This window comes from Salarias fasciatus, chromosome 4 (assembly GCF_902148845.1).
Source record: "Salarias fasciatus chromosome 4, fSalaFa1.1, whole genome shotgun sequence".
NCBI lineage: Eukaryota > Metazoa > Chordata > Actinopteri > Blenniiformes > Blenniidae > Salarias > Salarias fasciatus.
Genome location: NC_043748.1, coordinates 7,187,026 through 7,213,764, shown reverse-complemented (window position 1 = coordinate 7,213,764; position 26,739 = coordinate 7,187,026). Strand labels below are relative to the sequence as shown.

Sequence of the window (26,739 nt, the reverse complement as noted above, 5' to 3'; positions counted from 1 at the left end):
CACTACAGCTGCACTCTTACTGGTTCGTTGCGAGGCGTCCAGCTGCATTTCCGACGCAGATTGAGGGTCCTGCGTGCGGGGAAGTGTCGCCCTGACCCCATGCTGCCGCTCTCCTGTGAGCCCAGCTCCAGCGCTCGGGCCGCGGCCAAGGTAGCAAGGCTTTGAAGGTCAAACATGAGTAATTCTTCCTCTGTTAGGAAACAAAAACAAGCACTGACATCAGATTGTCTCTATATGTGTTTGAAACACGCATCAAATTTGTTTGAGGGACACTGGAGATTTATTATCAGTGTTTTCAGCTATCTTCTGTCGTCATGGGTATATGACGAGAAAAGATATAAATGAGTGAAATTATGTGCATCATCATGTCAGGATGAGAAGGCAGCAGCGTTTTGAAGGTCATCTCGTTCTGGACTCACCAGATGCTGCTGTGTCACTGGCCATCTGGGCCAAACTCTTACTGCTGGCCTCTATCTGCCTGTGGCCTTCACTGGACTATATGTCATTAACAGCCTGCACTGGACATCCTGAATAGTAAATATTTCACACTTTCCACAGGGAGAAACGTGCCATTTTCTTTACAAAGTAACACTGTTTCACATCTCATCATGAATAAGTAATATAAAAAAAAAAAAAAAAAATACTGATTCTTCTCTCTTGTTCCAGCACTTGTTTCGGTGAGGACTTTCGTTGCGACTGTAAAACCGACATGTGCCACGTCCCCCAAGCCGTCAACAGAATCGTATCATGAAGACAACATCAGTGACTTCAGAAATCAAATGATATCCTTTTTATAGAAGCCTCTTTTGGGAGCAGTTAAATGCATTAGGATGCTGTGGTAAACACAAAACATCCTTTTGCATGAATAAGAGAACAAAAAAGAAAAAAGAAAAAAAAAGAAAAAGAAATCACATGGTGCTTTGAAAAACAAGGAAGCTTTTAAAGGCACTTTAAAACAATGGGATCTAATTAGCCAGGCAATGCTCCAGGGTGCTGAAAACATCGACTGCTTTTGTGATTACACACTAACTTTCAGTAACGTGTTGTTTAGGAGAGAGAGGAACCAATTGGTGGGGTTTCTTCTCAGTTTTAAGTGTGTGTATTTGCAATTTTGTGTGTTTTCGTGCGTGTCGACGTGCATGCTTGGGTGCATGCGCGGATCAAACAGCTGCAGGATGGAGAGGGAGCGACAGCTCCCCGAGGAAAGCTGGAAGGGAGAGAGAGAGAGGGAGCGAGGAAGGTGTGTACCCCTCGCAAGCAGTTCAGCCCTGTCCTCCTGCTTCTTCTCGCTCTCCCGAGGCCTGTGCATCGTTAGAGCAGCCTTTTAGGAAATAAAAGTGCCTTTAACACACCAAAGAAGAGCAACGGCAAGCAGGCGCGCAGACAGCCTCTCTGGGGACGTGTTAGAATCCACCAGAGGCTTCTGAGACCAGCAGGAAGAGAGGAGTGTCTGGGAGGGAACGCAGAGCGACGGAGGCGAGGCCTGAGGGGGGAGTGGGAGTTTGTCTCGGTGGACATCCAGGAGAAGGAGGGTAAATTACGAGCAAGGAGAACATTATGCCGTTGTGAGTGTGTTGCCGTGTGCACGTCGGTGTGTGTGTGTGTGTGAGCTGTGGAGATCTGCTGTCCCTCACCCTGGCTTTTCCCACAGGTGCGCTTCTGCTGCTGCAGCTCCAGGTCGGCGAGCTCGCTCAGAAGCTCCATCCCCTGGTGGGGGCTGCAGCGCGACGGGGCGGCGGACGGGGCGCTGAAGGGGAAGAGGGGAAATGGGGGTACGTCGGTGCAGAAGGCGGCGGCTATCAGCAGCTCCAGACTCCAGTAGCAGGGCACAAGAGGTTTGTGCGGCACGGCGGCGGCAGCAGCAGCGTCGCTCGGGCTCGGGACGGACATGGAGGCCGGGGAGAGAGGCACGAAGTCCACCGGGGCGTCCCCGGAGGCCCCGGCATTCTCATGCTGCTGCTCGCCGTCGTTCGCCGCCTCTGGCGGCAAGGACTGCGACTCGGACGCCGCGGGGGTGGCGGGGTCCAGCTCGATGACGGCCGGCAGCTCTGGCTGCTGCTCTTCGGGCGTGTTAACCTTCTGAGTCTCCCCCGCCGCCTCCTCATCGTCTTCCTCTTCCAAGGTGATGACAGCCGCCGGCCCGTCGGGCTCCTCTGTGGAGAGGGGGACTGGACAGGAAGCCGCCTCGCACACCGGGCTCTCAGCAGGTGGGCAGACCAGCACCTCTTCCTCGGCTGGCCCCGGCTCCTCCGCCTCCTGCTCTCCAGACACATAGCTGGCCGCCGTCACCGCCGTCACCTCCACCTCTTCCCTCTGCTCCAGAATGCTGTCGGGCACTCCTTCCACCGCCTCATGCTCCACTTCCTTGAGTGGGAGTGGCTCTGGGAGGGGCCTCATCGCCACTTGGCAGTCTAGCTCCTCCCTCAGGCTGGCAAGCGACTGCGGAGCGTGCTCTGCAGGCTCCGCCTGGACCGCTTCCAGGTCGGCTGGCTCAGCCAGGCGAACATCCTGAGGCGAGGGGCCGTTCCTGTAGCCCATGGCGATGGCGGGGTAGGTGTATCCAGGAGGCAAGTCTACGGATGAAAAACAAACAAAATCATTACCTGTATTTGATAAACCAAGTCAGGATTCCTGCAAGAGGCGTCTGAGATTTCACTGATAAATTATCAGTGGTTCATATAATTTTGCTGGACTTCATATCAAAGAAAAGCTCATTAAATCTGATAAATGATAATATTATTTTGACGACAATCATTAGTTTAGACTGCATCAAAACCACACAGGAAGACAGATAAGAATAAATAAATTAAACTTTTTAAACATTTCTGTGTCTGTTTTGGGCCATTTTGCTTCATCAACAGAAAAAAAAGGTTCTGGTTTTCCAACACTGGGATAAAATAACGTAAGGACGCCCATTATTTCATAAAGTTTCAAAACCCCCGGGCTCAACAACCTCAATATATATTCCAAAGATGTATAAATACAACAAAAGTAACTATTGTCTTACATTTAATATGTTTTATTTCCTCCATTTGAAACTCCTCACATCATTATCACGTTGAACTTGATGCTATTGCTACGTAGGTCGCCGAGGTGAAAAAAAACTGGAAATTAAAATGTAGTATTTTGCCTGAAAACCCAGCAGAAGAAGGGATGGAAGACCTTACGTAACCGCGCATGTGTGTCTTATTTGAAGTGGGCCAGACCTTTGGGTCATCAACGAGCCAGAGACGACTGGAGCGGCGTGCAGGAGTTGTTAGCCGCATATTAATATTGATAAAGAGAGCACAGGGCCTGTGGGGGCGGAGGAACCAAGCGAGCGGCGCTATTGAGATGCTTGTTGATGATTTGCAAGGTAACAGTGCTGGAAAGCTCCGGCACCGCCAGCAGCCATTTTCTTCAGCTTTCAGCTGTTTAGTCAATCAGCCGCTTGCCAAAAGAGCCTCCCACACATCGCCACAACCCCAGCAGGATAAAGGCAGCTTTCAACAGTTGCAATTCAAAATCACTAATCGGTATATTGAAGAAAGTGGCGTTTAACTCTGTTTTCCCCTCATGCTGTGTGAGACTTGTTTTATTTACCCGATCGCCATCAGGTTCATGTTCGGGACGAAGGTGGTTGATATTTTCCCAGACTACGAGCCACACGTGTGTGTTTCTGTTTGTATTTGCTCTCACCAGGCTCCAGAGACTGCGGGTAATCCTGCGGGGGTTGTCCCTCCCCTCTCTTGTCCTGGGATTCGGCGCCCTTGAGCATCTGAGGCGGGGCGGGGCTGATGGCGGGCGAGTGGGGCGCCGCCGCCACGGGGCTGGGCGCCGGGCAGGGCGTGGAGGGGGTGCTTTTAGGGTGCTGCCGCAACGAAGGGGACTGACAGCAAGGCGACAGGTGGGCCGTGCAGGCCCCCGGGGGCGAGGCGTTCCTCTGAGGGGGGTTATACGAGTAGTCTTTGGTGGATTTCGACGTTCTGGGTTCTGAAATGAGTTCCTCAAGCTCCACCGAGGGCTCATCTGGTCTCTTCTGCATCTGTGGCATTAAAATAAAATAAAATGTGTTCATATCTACAATCAGACACGTCATTTGGAAGTGATTTTTTTTTTTGAAGAATCAAACTCCTTCAGTGGCTCAAAACTCTTGATTTTTCTGACTGTACTCACTTGTGCACTGTGAGGGGCTTGATGCTGCATGCTCATGCCGTGCACAGCCCTGTGTTGCTGCTGCTGCTGCTGCTGTTGCTGTTGTTGTTGCTGTTGCTGAGGCTGCTGTTGCTGCTGCTGCTGCTGAGGCTGAGGCTGCAGCTGCGGTTGCTGGGACTGGTGGCTCTGGTGCTGATGCTGGAGCTGCTGATGCTGCTGGAGCGCGTACAGCTCCTGTTGCCGTAGAAACTGAGAGCGGGAGTACACAGCAGGATGCTGCATGTGGGAGGGTGGGCCCCGGGCGCCGTACACAGGGGGCCACAGCCCTTGCTGCTCCATCACATCTAATGAGAAAAAGGAGGAGGAATGTGATAAGGGGGGGGGCTACCATAGAACAAAAACACATGCGAGCATACACACACACACCCAGAGTTGTGCACACTAACACAATGCGCAACGCTGGAATATTTTAGCGAGGAGAAAACGACTGTTTTCCATATCTATCATTATGTACCTCCCACACAACTTTCTCAAAACAGCAAAAACCATAATGGATCATTTAAAAATCATTGTATATTTACATTTTATAGCAACAACATCTATCCTTTGAAAAAAATGAGTTTTGACTCCACAGAACAACATCTCCCCAGGCAGCAGCAGCAGCGATCCCACACCCTCCCCCGCTCCCTTTCTTAAGAAGTGCTTCGAGAATTTTGGAATGCTGGAAAAAAAAAAAAAATAAAGTTACGACAATGATGAACTGTGAACAGATGACGACGGTTCTAGAGTTGATTAGAGGTCACAACGGTTGGATGAGAAAACATTTGAATCATGGGAGCAAACAGTGTGGCCCTGATGCCAGAAAGTCCCACCTGCCCCACCGAGCCAGCGGCGAGGGACCAGCAGTCAGCCTGGTTCCCAGATCTGTGTTCAGCATTCTTTTATGCCGAACATCCTGCTTCATCGTGTGGGTTTTTCAGAATAACTTCATTTAGGCGATATTCACTGATATAGGTTTCGCTTAGGAAGTGGAAACCCGGCGTTTCTTTTTCCTCTTTTTCACTCCATCAGCAGCATATTACACACTTCCCATTAACAGTTTACTCTAAAATGACTTGATCTTTCACCCAATTTGCAAAAGGCACCCCGCGAATTCAGGCACATAAACTTGGATATGTAAATGCTTCCTGTGGGAAAGTTTCTCTCGATGCACTTCCCCTCTCAGCCGAAACTCCCATGGAGCAGGGAAGGAAATGTTCCGTCAAAGATTGCGGCTAATTAAATTTCACAGCCTGCTCGCTGAATTCGAGTCTACAATGACTTTTGAAAAGTGATCTTTCCCTCGCTCCATCACTTCCTCACACTCTAACTCGTCCTCTCCTGTTGTGGTCTACCGTGAGGCACATACAGCCAAGCATGAGGATCCTGACCCACTGTGAGCATTGCTTCTGAGCTCATCAGTGTGTGTGTGTGTGTGTGTGTGTGTGAGAAGCAGTCTTTACAGGAACCTCCTGATTGTGAACAGTGCTCTTAACGTGAACAACAGATTAAAACTTCGTTAGAAGTGTTCCTTTGTTTTTTAGTCACGGTTTAAAGGCGGGGTCAACAGCCGCTTGACAATGATGGCAACACACGATTTTTTCTATTCTACTGTGAATAGAAAATATGATCCTATTGTTAAATTCTTTGTACTTTGCAGGGGAGAAAGCAGGGTTGTGTCGTACCCAGGTGATGGGTCGCAGGGTGGGCGGGAGGCTCGGAGGGCAGGACCACCAGCTGGGCAGAGGGGTCCTGGGGCAGGGGCAGGACTGGCTGCAGAGGTCCCGGCATCGCCGCCGAGAAGCCCGGCGGGAGATTCTGGTGCAGGGTTGTATGACCTATACCTGCTGCATCACAAAGATTTTTTGGTTCAAACCAAGGGCACATTGTGTTTTTTATGATTCAGTTTTCCCAAACTGTTGCTGTTCTCTCACCATAAGAGTGTCCTGTCATCCAGAGAGACGGGCTTCCAGTTCTTGGCATCCAGTGATGGTGGGCAGAATGTGCAGCGGGGTCTCCTAACTGGCCGGACTGGAGCGACGTCCCGCCGGGGACCATGAGATGAGAGGTGAGGTCTCCATGACAGCTGTTAGAGGGGTGGATCCTCGCAAACTCCACCCTCTCTTTATTATCCCTGCAAAAAACACAAGCCCATTGTAGAGGAGATTTCCTAAAGTGTATGTTCATTCCTATTCATGGTATTTGAAGCTTCACATCCGCTCACCTGATATATGCATCTCTCTCTCTGTCCAAGCAGGTGAGACCTATTTGCTCCTCGTTCATCCTCTTCCTCTCATCCTCAGCGGTGGGATCTGAGGGATACATGGAGCGAGGCGGTCCTGACGGACAGACAGAAGCTTGTTTTTGTTGTGTGTTTTATGCTCAGTCACATATCCAAGTTTCACATGCTCCACATACCACTCCTGATCCTATTAAGGATATCACTTAAAGAGTAAAAAACAAAGTCTCATTCTTCATACTTGTTTGCCATCGGTCAAACATTTCAGATTTGAGTCTCTCACTTAAAAAAAGGCTGCACAATATTTAACAAAAAGAATGTAATTCAATCATATGAAAATGTGTAACATAGATATCAGAGAGACTAAACAGCTGTAAATGTTACCAGGCATTATGAAGGGATGCTCTGGAAACTCAACATGACTGAATTTCAAATATGAAAGAAAGAAAAAATTAATTCACATCGATTGTCAATAAACTGGTAAAAAAAAATTGGAGCTCTGATATTTTTTTAATGCCTGGTGGCCACAGAATAAAAACAAGCAGCAAAGTCAACAAACTGATGGTTAAAAATGGTCCAGTCACAGCCGGCGTAAACTAAAGAGCGAAGAAAACACTTTAACTTAGACGAAAAAAATCCCAAAGCACAGACATTAATACTGTTATCACAATACTGTAGAAAAATATCACACGGTCAGTTGATATCGAGCATAGATGCCTACTGGAAATGATTCCTTTTATTCTCTTATTCCATCTTGGGAGTGAATTACTATACTGTATACATCCTGCATGCCTGCAGTGTGGGCTGTGGTGAAGTCAAAAGGCTTATGTTTTATCTTTTGTTACGTTTTCATTCCTGTCGTGACTAATCTGTAAAATGTTAAACCATTCTGATACGTGATACACGACTTCTGGATGAACCTCAAGTGATGCGGAGTATGAAAGGGCCGGAGTGGTGGGTGAAGAGAGAGGGGGAGCTATTCATAGACTCTCACAACTGTTTGTGATGAACAAAGGTAAAGGTGCAGAGCTAAATCCAAAGAAACAGGTGGGAGTGTTTTCCAGGCAAAAATGTGAGAATATAATATGTTGATAGACATAGAAAGTGCCTTTAGGGTTAATTGTGGGAGCTTAAAAGTAAACTTACTAACAAAGTCTAATCAAACAAGAATTAAAAGACTTTCAGAAGTTTAGAGAATAAAACACACTGAAAGGAGTTTTCAGTAATTAACTTCTTTGTCATCCGTCCATGAAATATTTGACTTAACACTATTTTTTGTTTCTTACAATATTTTCGCTTCAGAGCATTTTTCTCACTTTTTGTTTTCTTTTTTTCCCTGCAAGGTCATTGGCAGGTCGCAGACTGGAAAAAAAAAAAAAAAAAAAAAAAAAAGGGTTTTGTATTCCTTTGCTCTCGCGAGGCCGTCACCCAGACTGCTTACCTTTCACGGAGGGATGTACCCTGCCCTGCCGGCTGTTGGGATGGCTGTCTGCTGAACGACAGGGTGGCTCCCTTTGTCTCGCCACCGCCACGGCGATTCCCACCGGCGGCTGTCGCACCTCGCCTTCCCCGTGACCCGCCTCCCCCATGTCCCGCGCCCGCCCACTGTAGTCGGGGCGCTCGCCGTCATTGGCCGGGCCCTTCCTGGAAGGGAGAGTCTGTTTGTTGCTCTGCAGTGCGCAGCTCCCCCCAGACGGACCTGATTTGAGATTTCCGAGCCCCCCGAAGGGGCTCTTCTGGGAGAGGAGCAGGGGCTGCTGCTGGTTGCTGTACTTTAGTAAGCTTTTCATGGCGCTGCTCTCGCCCTGAGTTGGACCCTGGGGATCGGGTTGTTGCTGCTGCTGCTGCTGCTGCTGCTGCTGCTGCTGACTGTGGGGGGGTGCAGTGGGGGGCTGTGGAGGGGGCAGATTCATTCCTGGCTGCTGCTGCTGTTGTTGTTGTTGTTGTTGTTGTTGTTGTTGTTGTTGCTGGGAGTGCTGCCCACCAGTGCTGCCTAACTCCATGTAAGACTTCCTCTGCTCCTCGTCGGGCTGCGACATGTGATGCGGAGGCCTCATCGCCCACGGCGGCACCAGCGGCTGCTGGTGGTGGTGCTGCTGCCCGCTGTTGTTGCTGTAGCCGTAAGGGGACATTTCCATTTTCCTTTTGAGTTCCTGGCTGCTGCCCTGGTTCATCTCCGCCGGAGACAGAGCGTCCGGGCCAGGTCGGCCGTGCTGCTGGTGGCGAATCCTGGCCACCTTCTGACCGTCTCTCTGCAAGGAGCAGCTGCCTCCAGGACCGTGGGGGGCCCCCGCCCCCCCGCTGTGCGGACCCATGTTTTTACTTGCGAGTGGTGAGGAGTTGGGCGGGGGTCCCGGATGGGAACAGTCTCTGTAGGGAGAAGTGTTGACAGAATGAGGGACAGAGTGCCCCGCCTTGGGCCCCTGGGGCAGTGAGGGCCGGAACGCGTCCATGTCCACGCCGCTGTTGATGCACTCGGCGCTGCGCGATCGCACGACCTGGTGCTGCTGCTGCTGAGGGTGCGACGGCTGCTGCTGAGGGAGCGGAGGAAGCTGCGACGGCTGCATGTGTTGATGATGTGGCTGCATCCAGTCTGGAGCCTTCTCCGCCTTTCTGTACGGGTGTTGCTGCTGCTGCTGCTGCTGCTGCTGCTGCTGCTGCTGCTGTGCCTGTTTTCTGTGCCAACTGCTGTGGTGCCCGCCGCCATTCTTTTCTACCGCCTTGTCCTTGGCGCTGCTGCCCCCTCCGCCCCCCACGCCCTGGCAGTCAGGGTTACCAAGCTGGAATGGACCACCGGATTTATCCCCTAGGTCCGCCACAGATGGCACGAACGTAGGCCCGGTGACTTTCGGGTCTCGCCCCACATTGACGGGCCCTCGTTCATGTGAGGCCGGGTTGGCGAGCGGAGCCGGCGGGGGCGGGCAGAAAAAGTCCGGGTGGTGGTGTGTGTGGTGGGAATGGTGCGGGTGGTGCGGATGGCTGGGGTGGAGCTGCAGACAATGGAAGCCTCCTGGATGGGGGTGTGTGTGCGGGTGCGCGTGCGGGTGCGGATGGGGGTGCGCCCCTCCGGCAGCAGAACCCATGTGAAGAGGTGGGGGCACGGAGTAGGGCAGAGAGTGGTGGAGTGGTGCCTGACCCCTTTCTAAACAGTCTGAGGGTTGTTCACTGATCCTCATCTCCCCACTTACCCCCTCTTTGGTGCAGCGACTACTGCCACTTGACCCCATATGTCGACCCTGGCTGCTCCCCCCGCCCCCCATGGCCCGGAGAGCCGTGCCCTCCCCTCCGCAGCTCGACATGGAGACCTTAGCTGCCGCTCCAGTTCCTGCATCTCCATTTTGCATCTTGCCGTTGTGCAAACAGGCACTGAGGGGCTTGGCCATGCTCTGCGGATTCTCTTTGCTGTACTCCATGGTGAGGGCGGCCTTGTGCCGCTCCAGAGCGCGACTGTTGACCTCCTCCAGGGGCAGCGGGTGCTGTGGGTAGTGCGAGTGCTGCTGATGGGCGTGGGAATGGTGATGGTGTGTGGGCTGGGGCGGCTGGTGGTTGTGGTGCTGCTGCTGCTGCTGCTGCTGCTGCTGTCTCTCTTTAGCCTCATGTTTGCTACTGGTCCTCTCCTTGTCTTTGACAGACACCACTCCCCTCTCCACCGACCCCTCCTTAAGACCCTTGTGGAGGCCGGCGCCGACTCCCGGATCCCTGTCTCGACTGCAGGACCCCTGAGAGTGTCCTGAGCCGGCCCTGGACATCGGCGGTAAACTGTGATTGGCTGAAATCAGAGGTGGCTGGGATGGGAGGCCTCGAAGATAGAAGTTCTCTACAAGACAAAATAACAAGTAACAATTACTCTGCTGAGAAAAGGATGGTTGATTTCCCAGTACATGCTACTGCATTGTTTATCTGGAATCAAAATGTCACCTTTTTGCGTGTCGTAGAAACGGTGCTGCCCGTAGAGAACTCCACTGTTGGCGTGATGATCCAAGTGGCTCATTGGAAGGAACGTGTGAGCCAGACTCCCTGAGAATCGAGGATACCCTGGACCTGCTGAAAGGAACGGAGGGAAAAAAGGGAAGAAGAGACAGGATAAGACAGGACAACAGCCCCTGAGATGCAGTTATCCAGTGTAATCCTTCAGGTCCAATGCAGCTGGTGGTGTTCATACGCAAATAAGTACTGGCTCTGCCTCCCTTGTTTGCCTTTCCTGTCTGAGTTTAGAATGCAAACAATAAAAGACAAGCTCAGGGATTGCTGTATTATATGAAATTTGTCTTTGAAACATATGGCTCTCTCTTTATCGCGCTCTCAGAACTGGCAGTGACACATCCACCCGTCTGAATTGGAGTGACGGGGACGGATTTGAAGCCCGAGTTCACAATGAGCAGAGAGCTTCATGGCTGACCTTTACTGACCCACATCAGAGGTAAAAGGTCACTGGGATGTTTGGCCTCTAAGCCTGTACACCTGGGTTTATTACATCAAGCCCATCTGGAGGGCTTTTCCAGCACAAATAAACAAGACAAAAAAAAAAAAAAAAAACCCTCATTCTGCAGCGGGACGTTGGAGAACACAAAGCACTTTGGGTGGAGGGTGGAGGGTGGAGCATAGAGAAAAGATGGACGGAGATGAAAGCCCTCCGCAATATTAGGACAAAGAAAACGCATCACTATGACAACCCATTCTCACTGCAATCGGGTAACTATAGCATCTGAACGTGGCAATAAGAATTAAATTAGCCTCTCTCTGCTGTCCAATTTATTAATTATTATCAAAGAAGTGCAAGACAGAGATTGAATTTGAAAAAAAAAAAAAAAAAAAGAAAATCAAAGAACTGTGAAGCACAAAAACGGGGCAGTGTGGTGATGAAATTTCTGGCTGACAGCAGTCCTATAGAGCTGCAGTCGGCTGAGCAGATTATGTAATGGGACGCCGAATGAAACACTGTGAAAAATGTGGCATTGTGTGCCTCCTAAATAAATAGCGGACGGAAATGTGCACTTCCATGAGGAGTAAACCCATTTCAGGAGAGGGGAAAAAACATAAAGACAAGACAGGTAGTCTCATTTCGCTCTTTGAAATTGACTGGCAGGCCAATAACTGCCACAAGCACTGATCTCTGTAACCTCGGTCATCCAGGGAAGTCCAGCAGGTCTGTCTTCATTTTCACATTTTCCCGCTCGTGCACGTGTCCCACTCTCCGGCTTAACTCTCCAACACGACTTACAGCAGGTGTTAAGGAAGAGGGACGAGGAAAAGCGCGGGGAAACGCCGCTCCATACACAGTAAAAGAAAGACGGACGCGTTTATGTTGGCGAGCCTGTCACCTGATCCCGTAAAGCGCAGATGCAGTGTATGTGTGTGTGTGTGTGGCCTTGATTTTTACAGCAGCTTGGAGTGCTGGACGTCTCACTTTCTGCCGGTGGAACAATGAGGCCGACTCTGGGGAGGGAGGAGTGTTGTGGTGGGCTTAATGACCTCGTCTCAGCGCGGCCTCTGCATCCTCCCATCTTAATTAATGAAACGCACAGAGAGGGCAAACAGCCCCGCAATAACACAGGAGGTGCTGCTTTCTGAGGAGGGCAACGGGGTGATAATTACACACTCTCACTTGTTCTTTCTTTTTCTTTCTTTCACCTATTTTCTACCTCTCTTACTCTTTTTTTTCCCCTCCCCCCTTTTTTTTGCATCCTTCTCTTTCTTTGTCGTCATGATTAATAAGCACACACGTTTGTGCCAATTCATCTACCGAGGAGGAGGAGGGGGGGTATCCTTTGTTTAAGCAAGACGTTTCTCTCTGATTTTGGGAGAGAGAGAAAAGCAGAGAGCTGTTTGGCAGTCTTTATCCAAGCTGGGAGAGGTCCTTTTTTTTTTTTTTTTTTTTTTTTTTTCTGCGGCAGCATGTTGTTTGTGAGCGTGACGATTGACGGCGTAATCCCTTTTCACAGTGTGGTCTGGCTGTGCCCGATAATGCCAGCCCGCTCAGTTTCAGCATGCTCTCCACTGGGGCGGCAAGAGGGGGACTGCTGGGCACGGCAGAGCCCATTCAGCCATTAATCTGCCCGGGACAAGGGAGGCTGCTGCCGCCGCCGCCGCCGCCGCCGCCGCCGCCGCCGCCGCCGCTGCTGCTGCTGCTGCTGCTGCAGGCGACGTGAGCTGGGTCTTAGTGCAGTCTGCTGACTGCACAGCAGCAAGTGAATGACAGAGGGGGGAGTTCACAGCGCACGCCCTCCTTTCCACGGGGAAGAGCCGGGGCGAGAGGCAGAACAAACAGTGCCGCATCCCGGGGAGGGATTTCCAGAAGTTCTGAAGGTATTTCGCACAGCGTGGCGGAGCGAGGGAGGCGGACCGAGAGAGAGAGAGACAGAGGACAAAGGAGAGGGGCTCCATATAGGACAGTACCTAGAGGCAGGGGAGAATTAAGCCCGCTGCACGGAGAAACAAAATCATCATCCCTCCATTTATGCTCGCTCCTCAAATACCTGCGATAACATGAATGAGAATGCTGTATTTTTCTCTTGAGGAACGGCTATAACATTACAGAGATGAAGAGATGGAAGGACAGAGAAACGGGGAGAGCACGGCGGAGGAAGACCGAGAGGAGAGGAGGAGCAGCCCGAGCTGCCTGTCAGGTCCGCTAATTGAGAAAAAAGTGACAGAACCATCAAGACACAGAAAGGGAGGAGAAGCAGAGAGGAGACGAGAGATGTTTGGCGGAGGAGGGGCAGCACACTGGTGGATCTCTTCAGGTTTGACTAATTGAAAGGAAGGGATGCAGGCTGGCACAAGAGAGGGAGAGAGAGAATGAAAGGAGCAGGAGTGTGGAAGAGGAGAGTCGGAGGGGGCTGGGGGAAGCTGCTTAAATCCTACAAAAGGAACAGCCAGCAACTGCAAGGAAAGATGGACAACTGAAGATAGGCTTGGAAAGGCGTATCAAACAGAAGTGGATTAGACAGGTGTACGCCGGCAATTGTGTGTGTGCGTGCGTGCGTGTGTGCGTGTGTGTGTCTATACGTGTGGACAGAGATATGAGACAGCGATTGTTTGTGGCATAATGTACGAAGTCATTTGGACCACAGCCAGCTGGCCTTGGGCCTCAGAGGAGCCTGCAGTTTGTTTTTTTTCTATATTTGCTTTTTTCTTTTTGATTTTTCCACTCAGTTGATCCAGTGGGGTTTACTCAAATGTTCCAAATCTAGAAAATAAATCTTTCACAAGCTCAGTGGGCCTAATCCATTTTTATCCAGGTGTTATGAAAACCATTTCATATTTATTAAAGTAGTCACTACCCTGCATCTGGCCGTGTTTTTGGATTATTTGTTGGGAATTTTTTTCACTCTCAATTATTTGGCAGTGCCGTTCTTTCTTTATCTTTGTTAACATGGAGCCCACACATCAGCTGGGCGAAGACAACATACTGTACATACAAGGGCTGATACTGTGTTTGGAAAACACAGTCATTCAAGCATGGGATGCCTTCACCCACCAGGACTTTTCCTTTTAATTTATTTTTAATGAAATTACAAAACTGAGAAATGCGAAAGGTAAAAATCTTTTATTTTTATTAAAACAAACCTTTCTAGAATAGAATTTATTGTATTTATTGTGTTCAATTTAACCCTATATAAATGCCTGGATTTAAAAAAACAAGCATTAAACACATAATTAATTTTGATTTATATTTGTTACTACTTGTAAAGATCTGTTACTATATTTTAAAATCTATTTTTTATTCCACCAAATAGGTAATTTGTAACATTATTACAGGGGGTGCAGATTATATATAAAGATCAGATTAAAATCATGCAGCAAGCACTATAAGAATTATTATTATTAAATGTCCCTTGGAACAGCTACTAACAATAACATCTTATGATTTGATAAACACGCTGAAGGAGATCAAGAGTCGTGGTCCAAACTCAGTGTGAAGTGGGAGCTCTTCCTCTCACGCGCTGAGAACCCCTGGCTTGGATGTAGTGGTTTGAAATTTTTTAAGACTGACGGAATGGTTCACACTTTAGTCCAGACAAGGCATCAGGATCTTTCTTTGTGGAGTCTGCATGTTCTACCTGTGCGTCTGGGGGCTTTCTGCAGGAGATCCAATTTCCTCACAAAGACAATGAATGGGCTGTACTGTCTGTGTTCCCTGCACTGTTGGCTCAGATCGACTGAAGCAGTCCAAACAGAAGACTGAAAGATAAACCCATGTTGATTTTGTGGCTTTGAAATTTAGATTTTTGTTTTCAAATATGTCCAAATTAACCATATTCACACTAACAAAAGTTAACGTTAGCAATTCAGCTGACCTGGAATCCAGAGTTTGAATACTGTGTTAGGCTCATTTTTGTGTGGACAGTGAAGGAAAACAAAATCAATAAATACCAATGTGGGTGTGTTCCTAACAGTTCCAGCATCAAACAGTCTTCAAGCAGATTACCATTCTGCAGGGTTTATTGTTGCGTCAATCAACTTATGACATGCAGTCTAACAACAAAATGAACAACAAATAACTCGCTGCATGTCAAAATTATTTATTCGCCGTTTCATAAATATTTATTTTTGCTGTGAAGTGTATTCTTAGATTGGCAAAGTGATTTTAAAAATAAAGTTTTTGATATTCAATTCTTTTAATGTACTTTTCCACTTCACAGAACGAAAACTGTATTTATGAACTAATTTTTATGATCACTAATTTAAAAAGAAAATTAAACATGTCTAACCTTTGCACTACCTGCAGCATGAGGAGACAGACTCAAAAGTGTTATCTTTAATTGAAAAGCCTTTATCTGCAATATATCTATTTTTTAATGTGTATGATAATTATCATATAGAAAATGTCTTTTTTTTCTTTCCATCAATCCAGTCAGTGACCTCTGAGATATTCCATCCAATTCAAAATGTAGCAGATGTAAAAGTTGATCAACATGTTACAGACGTGTCAGTGCACTGGCAAAACAGAGACTTCCTGCACGGTGACAGGTATATTCCAGAAACAAGACAATCACAAGTGAGGTTTTCAATGCAAATTCAAACTCCGAGGCTTCCATTTGCATGTAAGCAGCCACTTTAAAAACACACTTGGAGAGAGGGGAAAAAAAAAAAAAAAAAAATCAGGAGCACATCTTTGAGGTTACAAGTGAGACACTACTGCACACACACACACACACACACACACACACTCACTCACTCACACACATACAAGCCAGTGCCTCCTCTGCTGCTAGTGGGGTTCTGCTGACACCCGGAGAGAGGAGGCGAGAGTCTGGGTAATTGTGCCGCTCATTTTGATGACTTGCTTTTTATGCAAAACAGGAAAAAGACAATATGCAATTATCTTGAGGAGGGAACAGCTGAATGTGGTTGATGAACAGTCTGGATTCAATCATGCTCTTAGTGCGTTATATGCAATTAAACTGCAATAGAGATAATGGCCTCCATTGCCAACTGAGTAATAATCCCAGTCATAATCACCTCCATTACTTTTATTAGGCTTGGCATTATCATCATCATTCTTAATATTATTTTACTTTTCTACAAGAAGAAAGTGTTTGACAATGAACCCTTGAAAGTATGAGGTAAAAGAAACATTGATGCTCACAAAATGACTTTGGAGCGAAAATGTTTCTGACTGACTGGATGCTGCAGCCGACGCCTCTGTCGGGCCGACTCCTGCCGTTCCCTCGTGTTTTTTTCCAAGAAGTTGAGCCTCACCTATTCTCCCATCTGTGGCAGCTGTTCACTGACTCAGGGAGTTCGCTGTGAGGCATCCAGTCCCTCCACAGACTCAACAGACTCAGCTGCAGCTCAGCTCCCAATCACGGCAGGCAGGGCACCACTGATCAGTGACCACAAATAACAAACACTCCCCCACTGGCGCATTCAGACCTCCCTTTTTTTTTTTTTCTCCATTAACGAACAGCTGGGCTATTCTTAGAAAGAAATAAAAAAATTTAAAAAAAAATGTTATTGCTGAAATAACAGAAGTCCATCCACTTCAAAGAGCGGCTCGCAGGATGACACCGGGTCGCCATCGCGCCGCGTAATTAGCGAGAGATTATGAACATGTATATTTCAGCGCGACAGAGGTGAGGTCCCAGGAGAGCAGACCTCGCATTAATATATCAGGGGGGTTGATGGCTCCTACATTTACCTGTCATCCTGTTCATGTCAATCCCCAAAATACCCAGCCAGATTAAGCGCACTGATTTATCCTCATCTGACTCCCTGGCCGAAGGAATGCGAGGTGGTGAACTTGGTGTGTGTGTGTGTGTGTGTGTGTGTGTATGTGTGTGTTTTGTATTGCTGAGTGTTGGGTGGAAACCACCCTATTAAGCTGAGATGGAGACACCAGCTGAAAGCTCTGCAATCACTGCAAGTTTTTTTTTTTTTTTTTTTTTTTTTTTACTGGCCCGCACTCTGGTGAGCCTTGAGTGACATTCCTGCTGACGTGAATCGAATACCGCAAGATTCCTTGGCTGAACTTTTGACCCTGTGTCCGTTTTCAGAAACCATAGCACCATAACATGCCGGGCCGGGGCCTATTTCGGTGCACAAATAAAAGGGTGGGAGCCTCGCTCTTGCTAGACGATTACAAGCTGCGCTGTGGTGGAAAGTCCAGAAATACACAATATCAGAGTAACAATACACCCTGCAAAGCCCTGCTCCCCCAAAAACCGCCATCGCTTGAGGGAGCGGGTGTGTGTGTGTGTGTGTTTGTGTCCACGTGTGATTTGAGGTACCTTCATGTGAATGGGGGAACCAGATTTGCGAGGCGCTGGAGTGCGGCCCGCCCCGGAAGGAGGGTGAAGAGGGCGAGGAGGGCGGCCGGGAAGGGTGAGACGGGTGGGAAGGGGGGGAACCCAGACTACTGGCCAGAAAGGTCCCCATGAACGAGGCGGAGGAATTGCCCATCAATCCACTGCCTGCATTCCCACAGGGGCAGAGGTAAAGGAGAGAAAACATGGTTAAAGTTAGAGGGCTTCACACACACACACACACACACACACACACACACACACAACAAAAATAGAAATAAAAACCGCACTGGATGTCAGAGTGGATGTAAAACGGTGGAACTCATCAGCTATTTAGGTGGAATCATTAAGCCATGGCAGATTTGATCACTGCCCATGGGGAAGAGTGAGTGAATGAGTGTGTGTGTGTGTGTGTGTAGTGAGAGACTCTCCTCCCCCTCACTGTCAGCAGAGTCCTCTCCCCTTGTCTTCTCTCCCCTCACACCGCCTCTCCCCATGGGCAGACAGAGGTCTCATCTCACAGCTGAGTACACACTTTCTCAGGCTCTCTCCCTCTCGCTCTCACACACTTTTGCTCCAGCTCCCCAGTGTCCCTTTCTCAATTTCTCTCCCTCCCTCCATTATCTTGTGCTCTCCATCTTTCACTTTCATGCCCTCAATCTCTTTTATTGCTTTGCTCCATTTCACCTCCTCTCCGTCTCTTTTTCTTTCAGTCTTGCGTTTTTCTCTGCGTGACTCTGACAATCCTGTCGTCGTCTTTCTTCTTTGGTTCCATTTCGGCGTTTCGCTCCTTTCCTTCCTCCCTCTGCTTTCTTACAACGGCGGCTTCCTCCGCTCTCTTCCCTTCTTCTGTCCCATTTTGATGAGCCGAAATACGCCGCGTGCACGCCACTTCCAAATCCTCATTGTCTCTTCCTTCCCTGCTTCTCTCTGACACATAGTGTTGCTTTGCTTTGTTCTTTACCATAATGATGGCACCAGCAGAGCAATCTGTCCCTGGCTGGCTGAACTGTGTGTTTAACAAGACTATGATGAGTAATTGACCATTTGTAGCAACGCCCGTGTGACTGGGGGCTGATTGTCTATTATGCATTGCTGGGCAAGCTGGAGAAAACACACTGATTAACCACTGCTTAAATTGCATTCCCATTACGCGCCCGCCAGTGCACTTGAGTGAGGGGCCCGGGTGCCCGGGCTCTTTGCACATTCATTTCCCCCAAGTCACACCACCGTGAAGCCTCATGCATATGTATGAACGTGCCGGGATGAGAGCACACATGCACATGCTTCCACAGACGCACGCCATATATTGCACACACCAAACTAGCTGTGAAAACATAGGGGAGACCGACATGGCAAAAATTCATTATCTGCCTTCTGACGAGCCGATCCAACAAGGATTGCTGCGTGTGATTTGATTTCTTTAAGCATGAATCAGTCCAAACATGAATCGATCTTTTTCTTTTTCTTTCTTTTTTTTTTTTTTCTGAGAGTGTGAGAACGATTGTGTGGAAGTCTTAATCAGCCAGGCGCGGAGCGAGCACATCCTCTGGGCAGACAGGAGGGATAAACCCATCAGTCTGCCTCTCGCTCTGCACCCAGTAGCCTGTGGCTCACAGGTCAGAGCGAAGGGAGCGTGCAGAGGCGCACGCGCACGCACGTGCACAAAGAGATCGCCACGAAAAAAAAACATCACCGCCGAGAAACACAGAAACGCTTCTGTCACACCCTGTGCTGTCGACCCAGACAGGTGGAAATCCCCCTCAATCCCCAAAGTTGGTGCACGCTTCCTGCAAAAACTTCTCTTAACAGTTTTGTTTTGGTAGAGGACCTTAGGAGACAACTTTCAGTTTCGTTCAGTTGGTCATAACTTTACCGTTGTTCTGGTTATGTCCTAAGACGCTGCAGGGATTAAAATAGAGGACACAAGTCTAGGCTTACAGTTCTTGGTTAAATTACTTCTAAGTTTAAGTTTTATTTGCTATGATACAGGAAGTGTGTGAGGTTTCCAATCAGATGACAGGCGCACCTGCTGTTCCACCATGGAAGCTCCGCCCCTTTTATGGAGACCTCTAATAGGATCATTGGAGAAAAAAAATATATGAAGTAAAAGATTAATGCAGTTCTAGGAATGAAAAAAAAAATAGAAGCATTTTCAAAGAAGTGAAGAAGACTCATAATGATATGCAAACCCAGCTGGTCGGGCTCTTGTAGCGACAATATTGTGCATGTTGATGGGAGGCATTGTGGAGTAGCCCGGTGGCGTTGTACAGTATCTGTTGTTTTCCAGCCACCCTCCTCCTCCTTCCCCTCCTGCTGCCACCTCCTATCACCCCGTCCCTGCGGAGCACTCCTGGCACGGCCCTGGAGTTCAGGGTGGGGGTCGGGGGCCAGTCGAGGGTGTATTTTGGCGAGCGTGCTAACCAGGCACACATCCAACCCACATCACCGAGACACCTCGGGCTCCTGTACGCCACCGCCGCCGCCGCCGCCGCCGCCGCCACACCCCCTGCACGCTGCACACTCACTGCCGCCCCTCCTCTCTTTCTGCCTGTCGCCCCCAGGAACCCCAGCTTTCCTCGCTGCCTCCGGCTCACATAAATCAGCTAATCCTCCTGCATTATTAACAGCCTTGCCTCAGAGAGAGAGAGAGAGAGAGAGAGAGAGAGAGAGAGGGAGAGAAAGGGTGAGAGAGACATAGAGAGTGACAGAGAGAGGCTGCGAAGCCCCTCTTAACACACCGAGAAAAGAGAGAGCCTCAAACAGAAAAGCAGCAAAGGAGAGGGACAATACAATAAAAAGGGGATGCATAGATGCCAAGCAAGGAGACGTTTGAAGTTTAAGACGGAATTATGGGGAAAGGAGTTTGGAGTCGTCTTGGATCATGATCATCTTTAGTCGAACTTCCCTATTGGTCCAGTTCATCTGTACTGAGACGGAGACTGAAGCACTGGTTCGAGTAGTCTGTTGGTCAAAGTAAATGACTCGTAGTCAGATCCACTTGGTAGCCTCTCTGTGTGGAGTTTGCATGTTCTCCCCATGTGTACTGATCACTCTCACCGGCTTGTTGGTGTAACTGTGAGTTCGCCTGGTTGTCTGTCTCCCTCGACCCCAATGTGCAAACCAGATGAATGGATAGATGCCATTTCTTTTCTGCAGCTGTCCCAAATTATTCCATGCCAGTGGAGCCCATGCGCATGAACTGGACTCACTCGGCGCTAATAAGACGCCCTCCGTGAACTCATTCGAATCCTAATGAACCTGAGGTGTTGGTGAAAAAGCTCTCGGGTTATTGAAGGGAGCTGGCCTGCTTCGGCGTTGGGACAGTTTCAGTTCAGGGCAGAACGAGTGAAGGTCAGATTGAATGACAGCATCAGTGCTGGACTCAGCATAATTGTTTTTTCAGTGGCTTATTAAATGGCAACACGGATCCAGGAAGTCTGCCTCAACGACACCAGCTCCTTGTTAAAGTAAGGTTTTTTTTTTAATGCTCGTGTGTTTTTCAAAAACCATGTTTATTTATTTCTCCAGTTCTTAAGTGGTGCCAGCAGTGCACTTGTATGGGCTCTTAAGAAAATCGGGTCATGTGCATCCTAATCGGCGCCGATCCCTGACAGCGATGGAGATTAATCCTATTAGGGAATTAAAGGAGAGGGGAACACTGGGATGGGGCAACCCCACCTCCTTTACCGACATCTAAACATCCCGCCCTGACACCCTCACTCGCACAATTATCTTCAAACAGGCCTGCATGTGCAAACGCAGAAACCAACACAAATATCGCAGCACCTCTGGAGGTGGAGGTGTTAACGGGCGCTACCGTTTGGCTCCGGCGTGGGCGTGGAGGGCGAAGGAGACCAAGTTTGTGCACGACTACAAAAACACTCGTGTGAGTGTTTGCACACAGTGATGTGGGCCCAAGCAGAGGCCCCTGAGGACGGCAAGGAGTGAGCAGCAGGCGGGGAGGCGGAGCAGGGAGAGCGAGGGCCCAGTTGTCATGGGAACGAAACAGAAACAGCGCTCCAGGCAAGGAAGCTGAATACAAGCCATTACAACAGCAGTGGGCAGATGCAGTTGGTCAGCGTGCTGCTCAGCAACAACAGTCCTCCCAACATACCTTGAAACCACATCTAAATTGGAATCACACACACACACACACACACACACCTTTCTCTGGATATTAGTGTGTCTTCAATTATACAGCTGCAGAAAGGGAGAGGACTCATCATGTCTGACCTGGATCGGTCACCAAGCTGCTCTGCGGTCACTATTGCCAAGTAAATTGAGAGTGAACGAGAGGATTGTTGTTTGGTGTCCTGACAAGGACGCGATTCAAAAATAGAATGTATAGGAAATTCTTTTAATGAGGACCGAGCAGCGATGTGAAGAGGAAGACAACAAACTCACAAACACAACACGTTCTTCCAAACTGTGGGAATCAGATCCAAATGTGTCCCACGCACTCACGCACAAGTGCAGATGAGTAAACACACACACACACACACACACACGTTTGCACTTTTTCCAATAAAGGTACAGATGTAGATCTGTTTCAATATGCATCATATTTTCCTGCCTGTTCTCTATAAAGGAGCCAATGTGGTCCACAGCTCTCTGCCTTGTTTGCAGATGCCAGCCTGGAGGGACGGATGGACGCGTCGTCTAGACAAGGACACCAGACCGGAGAGCCGAGAGTGATGGTGACGAGGGAAGAAGAGCGGCAGAGAGAAAATTGCAGGTGTGACTGCATCAACCTGCTCTCCTCATCTCAATGATCAGCGAGCGGCAGAGAGAAGAGGCTGGAGGAAGAAAAACTACTAGGAAACAGACACACACACACAGATACACACTCAAACATCCGATCACACAGACGGAGAAAGTTCCTGACAGCTGAGGTTGCACGGTGAGTGGTCAGTAACATGCAGAAGCACACCCTGAATAATTATAACTCATATTGGCCGCTCATGACGTGTCCTTTCCTCACATAATCTAAAAGGAAGCGAGTATTTTTCCATTTTTCTGTAGCATCTGGGAGTTATCTGTAGCACCCAAAAGCAGCTCAACTCGAAAATAAGACCCTAAAACACGTGTTTCCAGCCACGGCTTTGATTTTGATTGGCTTATTTTCTTTATAATTTAAGCCATTAGTAAGTGCTGCGTTCAGCTGCTAAATTCAATGGTTTGGCTCCCAAAGTGCTGGACATGTTAGGAAGGAGCCTCGCAGTAAAATTAAGACACACAGACAATGATGGAATAGACATCTGAATATTGACTTACCAAGTAAAAACATATTGAGCAGGACGCCTCACTCCCAATCCAGTGTCCTTCAAATCAGACTTTCCTACCAGCACAGCTCCATGTTCTGCCCAGGAATTCATCAAAAAAGCAGCCAACCAGACTTTCCACACACACATGCTCACCCATAAACACACCGAGTTTTTGACCCTTCAGTAACACACGGATCCCGGGCTGGAATCGGGCAGCTGTACGCAGCGCCAGCCCCAGACAGACTGCACTCGCTTCCCCGGAGGGCCGCTGACTAACCCAGCGCCGACTTCCTCACAATAAAAGGCAGGAGGAATTTGAAATGGCTACTAAAGTGGGGGGATTTCCTTCAAACAGTCAAAGTCATCTTGAAAACATTAGCACAACTGGTAGCCAAATTCCTCTTCACTTCGGAAACAACTGCAGCAAGAGGGGTGCTTTTTAACTTGCCCCCCTGCTTGACAAACTGCCCCCCCCCCCTCCCCCCCCCCCCCCCCCCCCCACCCCCCCGGGGTGTTCTTGCTGGGTTGGTGGGTGGCTGAATGGCGGGAAGGAGGGAGTAGGCATCGGCACCCGGGAGGCCGGTCTGATCTTGAGAACTCGAGCGAGGGAGCGAGCGAGGCCTGGAGCCGGGCCCAGTGCAGAGGTGGGGGAAAGTGCCAGCAGCGCACGCCTCCGACACTCTCCACACTGCGTGCCTGTGGAGTGAGTTTAGTGGATGTGGTCAGCGCGGGGGTGGGAGAAGTGGAAAGGGAGCGGGAGAGGCGGTCGGAAGGGACGGATGGAGGAAGAGAGCGAGAGAGGCTCTTTCATCCAGGGCAACATCCAGGGGGGGGGGCGGGGGTAAGAGGGGTGAGAGTTGAGAGTAGAAGTGTAGATAAGAGTGTGAGCAACTGTGAGAAACTTTCAAAGTGAAAGAGAAGTGGAGAGCGTGTGGGAGTGTGGGTTGCTGAGCATATGCGTGCCTCCGTGTGTGTGTGTGTGTGCGTGTGTGATTGTGTGTCCGTATGGTGGTCGTTTCGCCGAAGTTGACAGCATGTGTTTGCAAAGTGGCTTCAGTGTCAGCCTCTCATTCACTATTGAAGTGATGACAGTGTTTTTTTTTGTTTTTTTTTTTGCAGTGATACAATGCAAAAAAAAAAAAAAGAAAAAAGAAAAACTGACTGGGTGATTACAACCAGCTGTTCATACAATATATCAATCTACATGATAGTGGTAGGAGAGTCTAATCCCAAACTAATTAGTCCAACTGGCTCACTGTAGCTTGGCATGGAGTCTGAAAACAACAATACAGCTTCAAAGAGAAGGTTTTCCTGAGGAGGATTAGGTTCCAGGTGGGGTCAAATAAGGTGGGAGACTACACATCCACCACTGCATGCTTCTCTCCATCTATTCTCTTTATCACTATAAAGCTTTTGAACCAGCAACCTGTCCAGACAGCACCCTGCCTTTGCCCATAGCCAGCCTGAACTGTGTTTTTAGCTACATCCACTTCTCTTCAGCTTTCACGATGCGACAAAGCAGCTACAAACTTTCCTGCCTGGCCAGCCTCCTAATGCCCCCCAGTATTAATCATTCATAAAGCTTAATTTTCAGAGCGGGATCTCACTGGAGAAGAGGGAAGTTCATCTCCAGTCCCATCATTTCGGGGCCAGATTTGGTGCAGGGGGCCGCGGCGGGCCGACAGGATGAGATAGCATTGTCTGGGAAAGTTCCTGCTGAAGAGGTGTTTTATGAGCACAGTAAATAAAGAGGACACGCAGCTCCTTTGCTGTTGTTTTCTTTTTTTTTTACAAGGAGGCAGATCAGGAAGTGTGCCATTTAAGAAACAAGTGCGACTGCAAGAGTAGGAGCTGGTTCTGGAGTTAAGCATCGTGGGTAAACACGAGCGGAGGAAGAGCCGCATTGTCAATTCTCAAACGACAGAATATACGGTGAAGGTTTTTTTTTTTTTTCTTTTTCCAACAAAGACGAGTCAAGTAAGGTAAAACGTGCACACGCAACCTGTGTTTAGGTCTACACGCTGAGTTCTCCATAAAAAAGCCCAGTTGTTGCTGAGTCACTGGCCTCGTCTGTGGAGAACGAGCAGACATTCCAGACCTCGACAACAGAAGGTGGGAGGATGGACTCAGAGCCGCAGCGCCAGGCCAGGACAAATGAGCTCAAGGCCCATTACCTTCCTTTTACACCCACCCACACATATGTGCACACACTCGTTCCCTCAACGTGGATTTAACGGCGCTCCCAAAAAAAAAAAAAAAAAAAAAAGCCATGTCACAACACATAATCAGCACATATTGTTTTCACTTTCTTCTCGCTCTGTCGTTCGTCCAAGGACCTAAATGTTCATGATGTAACAGGAAGTCTGGATATTACGCCAGTCCAGCGCCGTTTTCCTTGGAAAGGAATTTTATTACGAGGTGTTTTCTCTCCAAGCATCACATTGTTGTTTCCATCAGCGTTTTACATTATTGAATTTCCCTCCATGCTACCAACTGAACCAACTGCTCTTTCTTTTTTTTTTTATATGCAAAGAAACGCAAGCGTTTTTCTTTGCGAGCTTGCAAAGAAAAAGTGGTCAAATCATCTGGTTTTTTTTAGCTACACACGCCTCTACATGCAACATTTTCAATGTGTAGAAACTTTAGCGAGGGTTTCTCGTTAACTGAGCCGTTGTTACGTTGGAGCATTTGAGCGTGGTTTGTTGTGTCTCTATGTTCCTGAGGCATGAAATTGTGATTACCATAGAGGGGCTCATCCACACACACACACACACACACACACACACACACACACACACACACACACGCACACGCACACGCACACGTTAGCATCATCAGCTTTTCCATTTTTCATATTCTCTGCCATATCCTCACTTCTTCAGTTGTTTCTGTCGTCCTCTCCTATACTCCCATACACACACACACACACACACACACACACACACACACACACACACACACACACACACACACACACACGGCAGTGCACCCAAACACAAAAAAGAGCCGCCCACAGCTGCGTCAGGCCATCTCTCTAACAATCCAATCTGTTTTCTTTCCCATGATGTTTCCCATTGGCACAGGGAGGAGAAAATCAGATTTACTCCCCCACAGGGCCCATGCAGTTGCACTGATATGGAAAATGATTTCAGTGCTGCTTGAGCCCATAAACATTATTTTGGTCTCCCCTGTTAATGACACATTTCTTCCCAGCATTGTGGATCTCACAGAGGAAGAGATGAGTGCAAGAAAGAAGGGGAGGGGATAAAAGAAGGAAGGAGGAGGAGGCGGAGAAGAGGAAAGGGGGAGGAATCCTCTTGGGCCGTGCGTACGACAGGGGAGTCCTTCACCCCTCAAAGTGCATCCTGACATCCGAACCCGCTCTCACCCCCGCCTTCGTTCACACGCTGTAACGCAGCCAGTCAGGAAATGAAATTGTAAGAGCCCTCAAATACACAGTCAGTAAAGTAAGTAAGTAAATAAATAAAAAAATCTAAAAAAAAAAAGAGCGGAGTCAAGGAGGGATTTCTCCTCACCTTTATTCCCTTTCACTCTCTCTCTCTCTCTCTCTCTCGCTGTCAGCCCGACTCCAAACACACTGCATTTGGCTCCAGGGCTCAAAGCAGCCTCGCTACAATTGTGTCATGCAGCCTACGTATCTTTTATTGGCGGGAGCAGCCAGTATAGCAGCCCCTCTTCTCCTCTTTAACACAGATAAAATTTATACTTTTAGCGGTAACTTACAAACACTTTACGCCCAGGGCGCGCTGTCAATGAGAGGAGCGTGTTGTTCCCCCCCCCCCCCCGAAGTCCAAAACACAAGTCATTTAATGTGATGGCGCTAAAAAAGAGGCTCCATCAGGCCAACAGTGAAGCACTAAACCTCCCATTTGGCATCCATTAAAACCCATCTGCAGGACCAAACATGAGGGAGGCTAACAGGAAATAGCCACGCTAGGAATGACTAAGAACTGTCCTCCAGTTCGGAGCACTCTCTCACAGGTCTCCAACACTTCCAGACCCCCCAAAAAAATGTGATTTTCACGGCTCTCCCTGTTCCAGTGGAAACATCAGATGGAGCGCACTGGATCTGGTTTGTTTTACAGCTGATGACTGATCCGTCTGAATCCGGCCGCTTTCGTGTTGCGGCCACGGGGACGGACGGGTGACTAACAGCAGCTTGCGTGCCATGTTTCAGCCGACGCAGCCAAAGCTCCGGCAGCCAGGTCACGGACACAGAAAATGCCTGGTAGTGGGGAAAAAAAAAAAAAAAAAGCCCGACAGATTTAAACAAGCGCTCAGCACTATTCTA

The 26,739-nt window shown here is 48.8% G+C and overlaps 1 protein-coding gene across 9 annotated transcripts in view; it reads right to left on the bottom strand.

Moving 5' to 3' along the window:
- bahcc1a (BAH domain and coiled-coil containing 1a) overlaps nucleotides 1-26,739 on the bottom strand; it is a 62,782-nt gene that overhangs the window by 16,027 nt on the left and 20,016 nt on the right. For 4 of the 9 annotated variants that reach the window (XM_030090334.1, XM_030090333.1, XM_030090338.1 and 1 more), the window contains exons 3-12: nucleotides 17,146-17,328; nucleotides 10,331-10,456; nucleotides 7,854-10,229; nucleotides 6,398-6,512; nucleotides 6,108-6,307; nucleotides 5,859-6,020; nucleotides 4,156-4,478; nucleotides 3,679-4,024; nucleotides 1,635-2,573; nucleotides 21-190 (exon numbers count right to left, since the gene is read on the bottom strand). In XM_030090334.1, the coding sequence (XP_029946194.1) occupies nucleotides 21-190; nucleotides 1,635-2,573; nucleotides 3,679-4,024; nucleotides 4,156-4,478; nucleotides 5,859-6,020; nucleotides 6,108-6,307; nucleotides 6,398-6,512; nucleotides 7,854-10,229; nucleotides 10,331-10,456; nucleotides 17,146-17,328 (4,940 nt within the window). The remainder of the gene's footprint in view (nucleotides 1-20; nucleotides 191-1,634; nucleotides 2,574-3,678; nucleotides 4,025-4,155; nucleotides 4,479-5,858; nucleotides 6,021-6,107; nucleotides 6,308-6,397; nucleotides 6,513-7,853; nucleotides 10,230-10,330; nucleotides 10,457-17,145; nucleotides 17,329-26,739) is intronic. The other 5 variants (XM_030090336.1, XM_030090339.1, XM_030090335.1 and 2 more) reach the window with 3 other exon arrangements.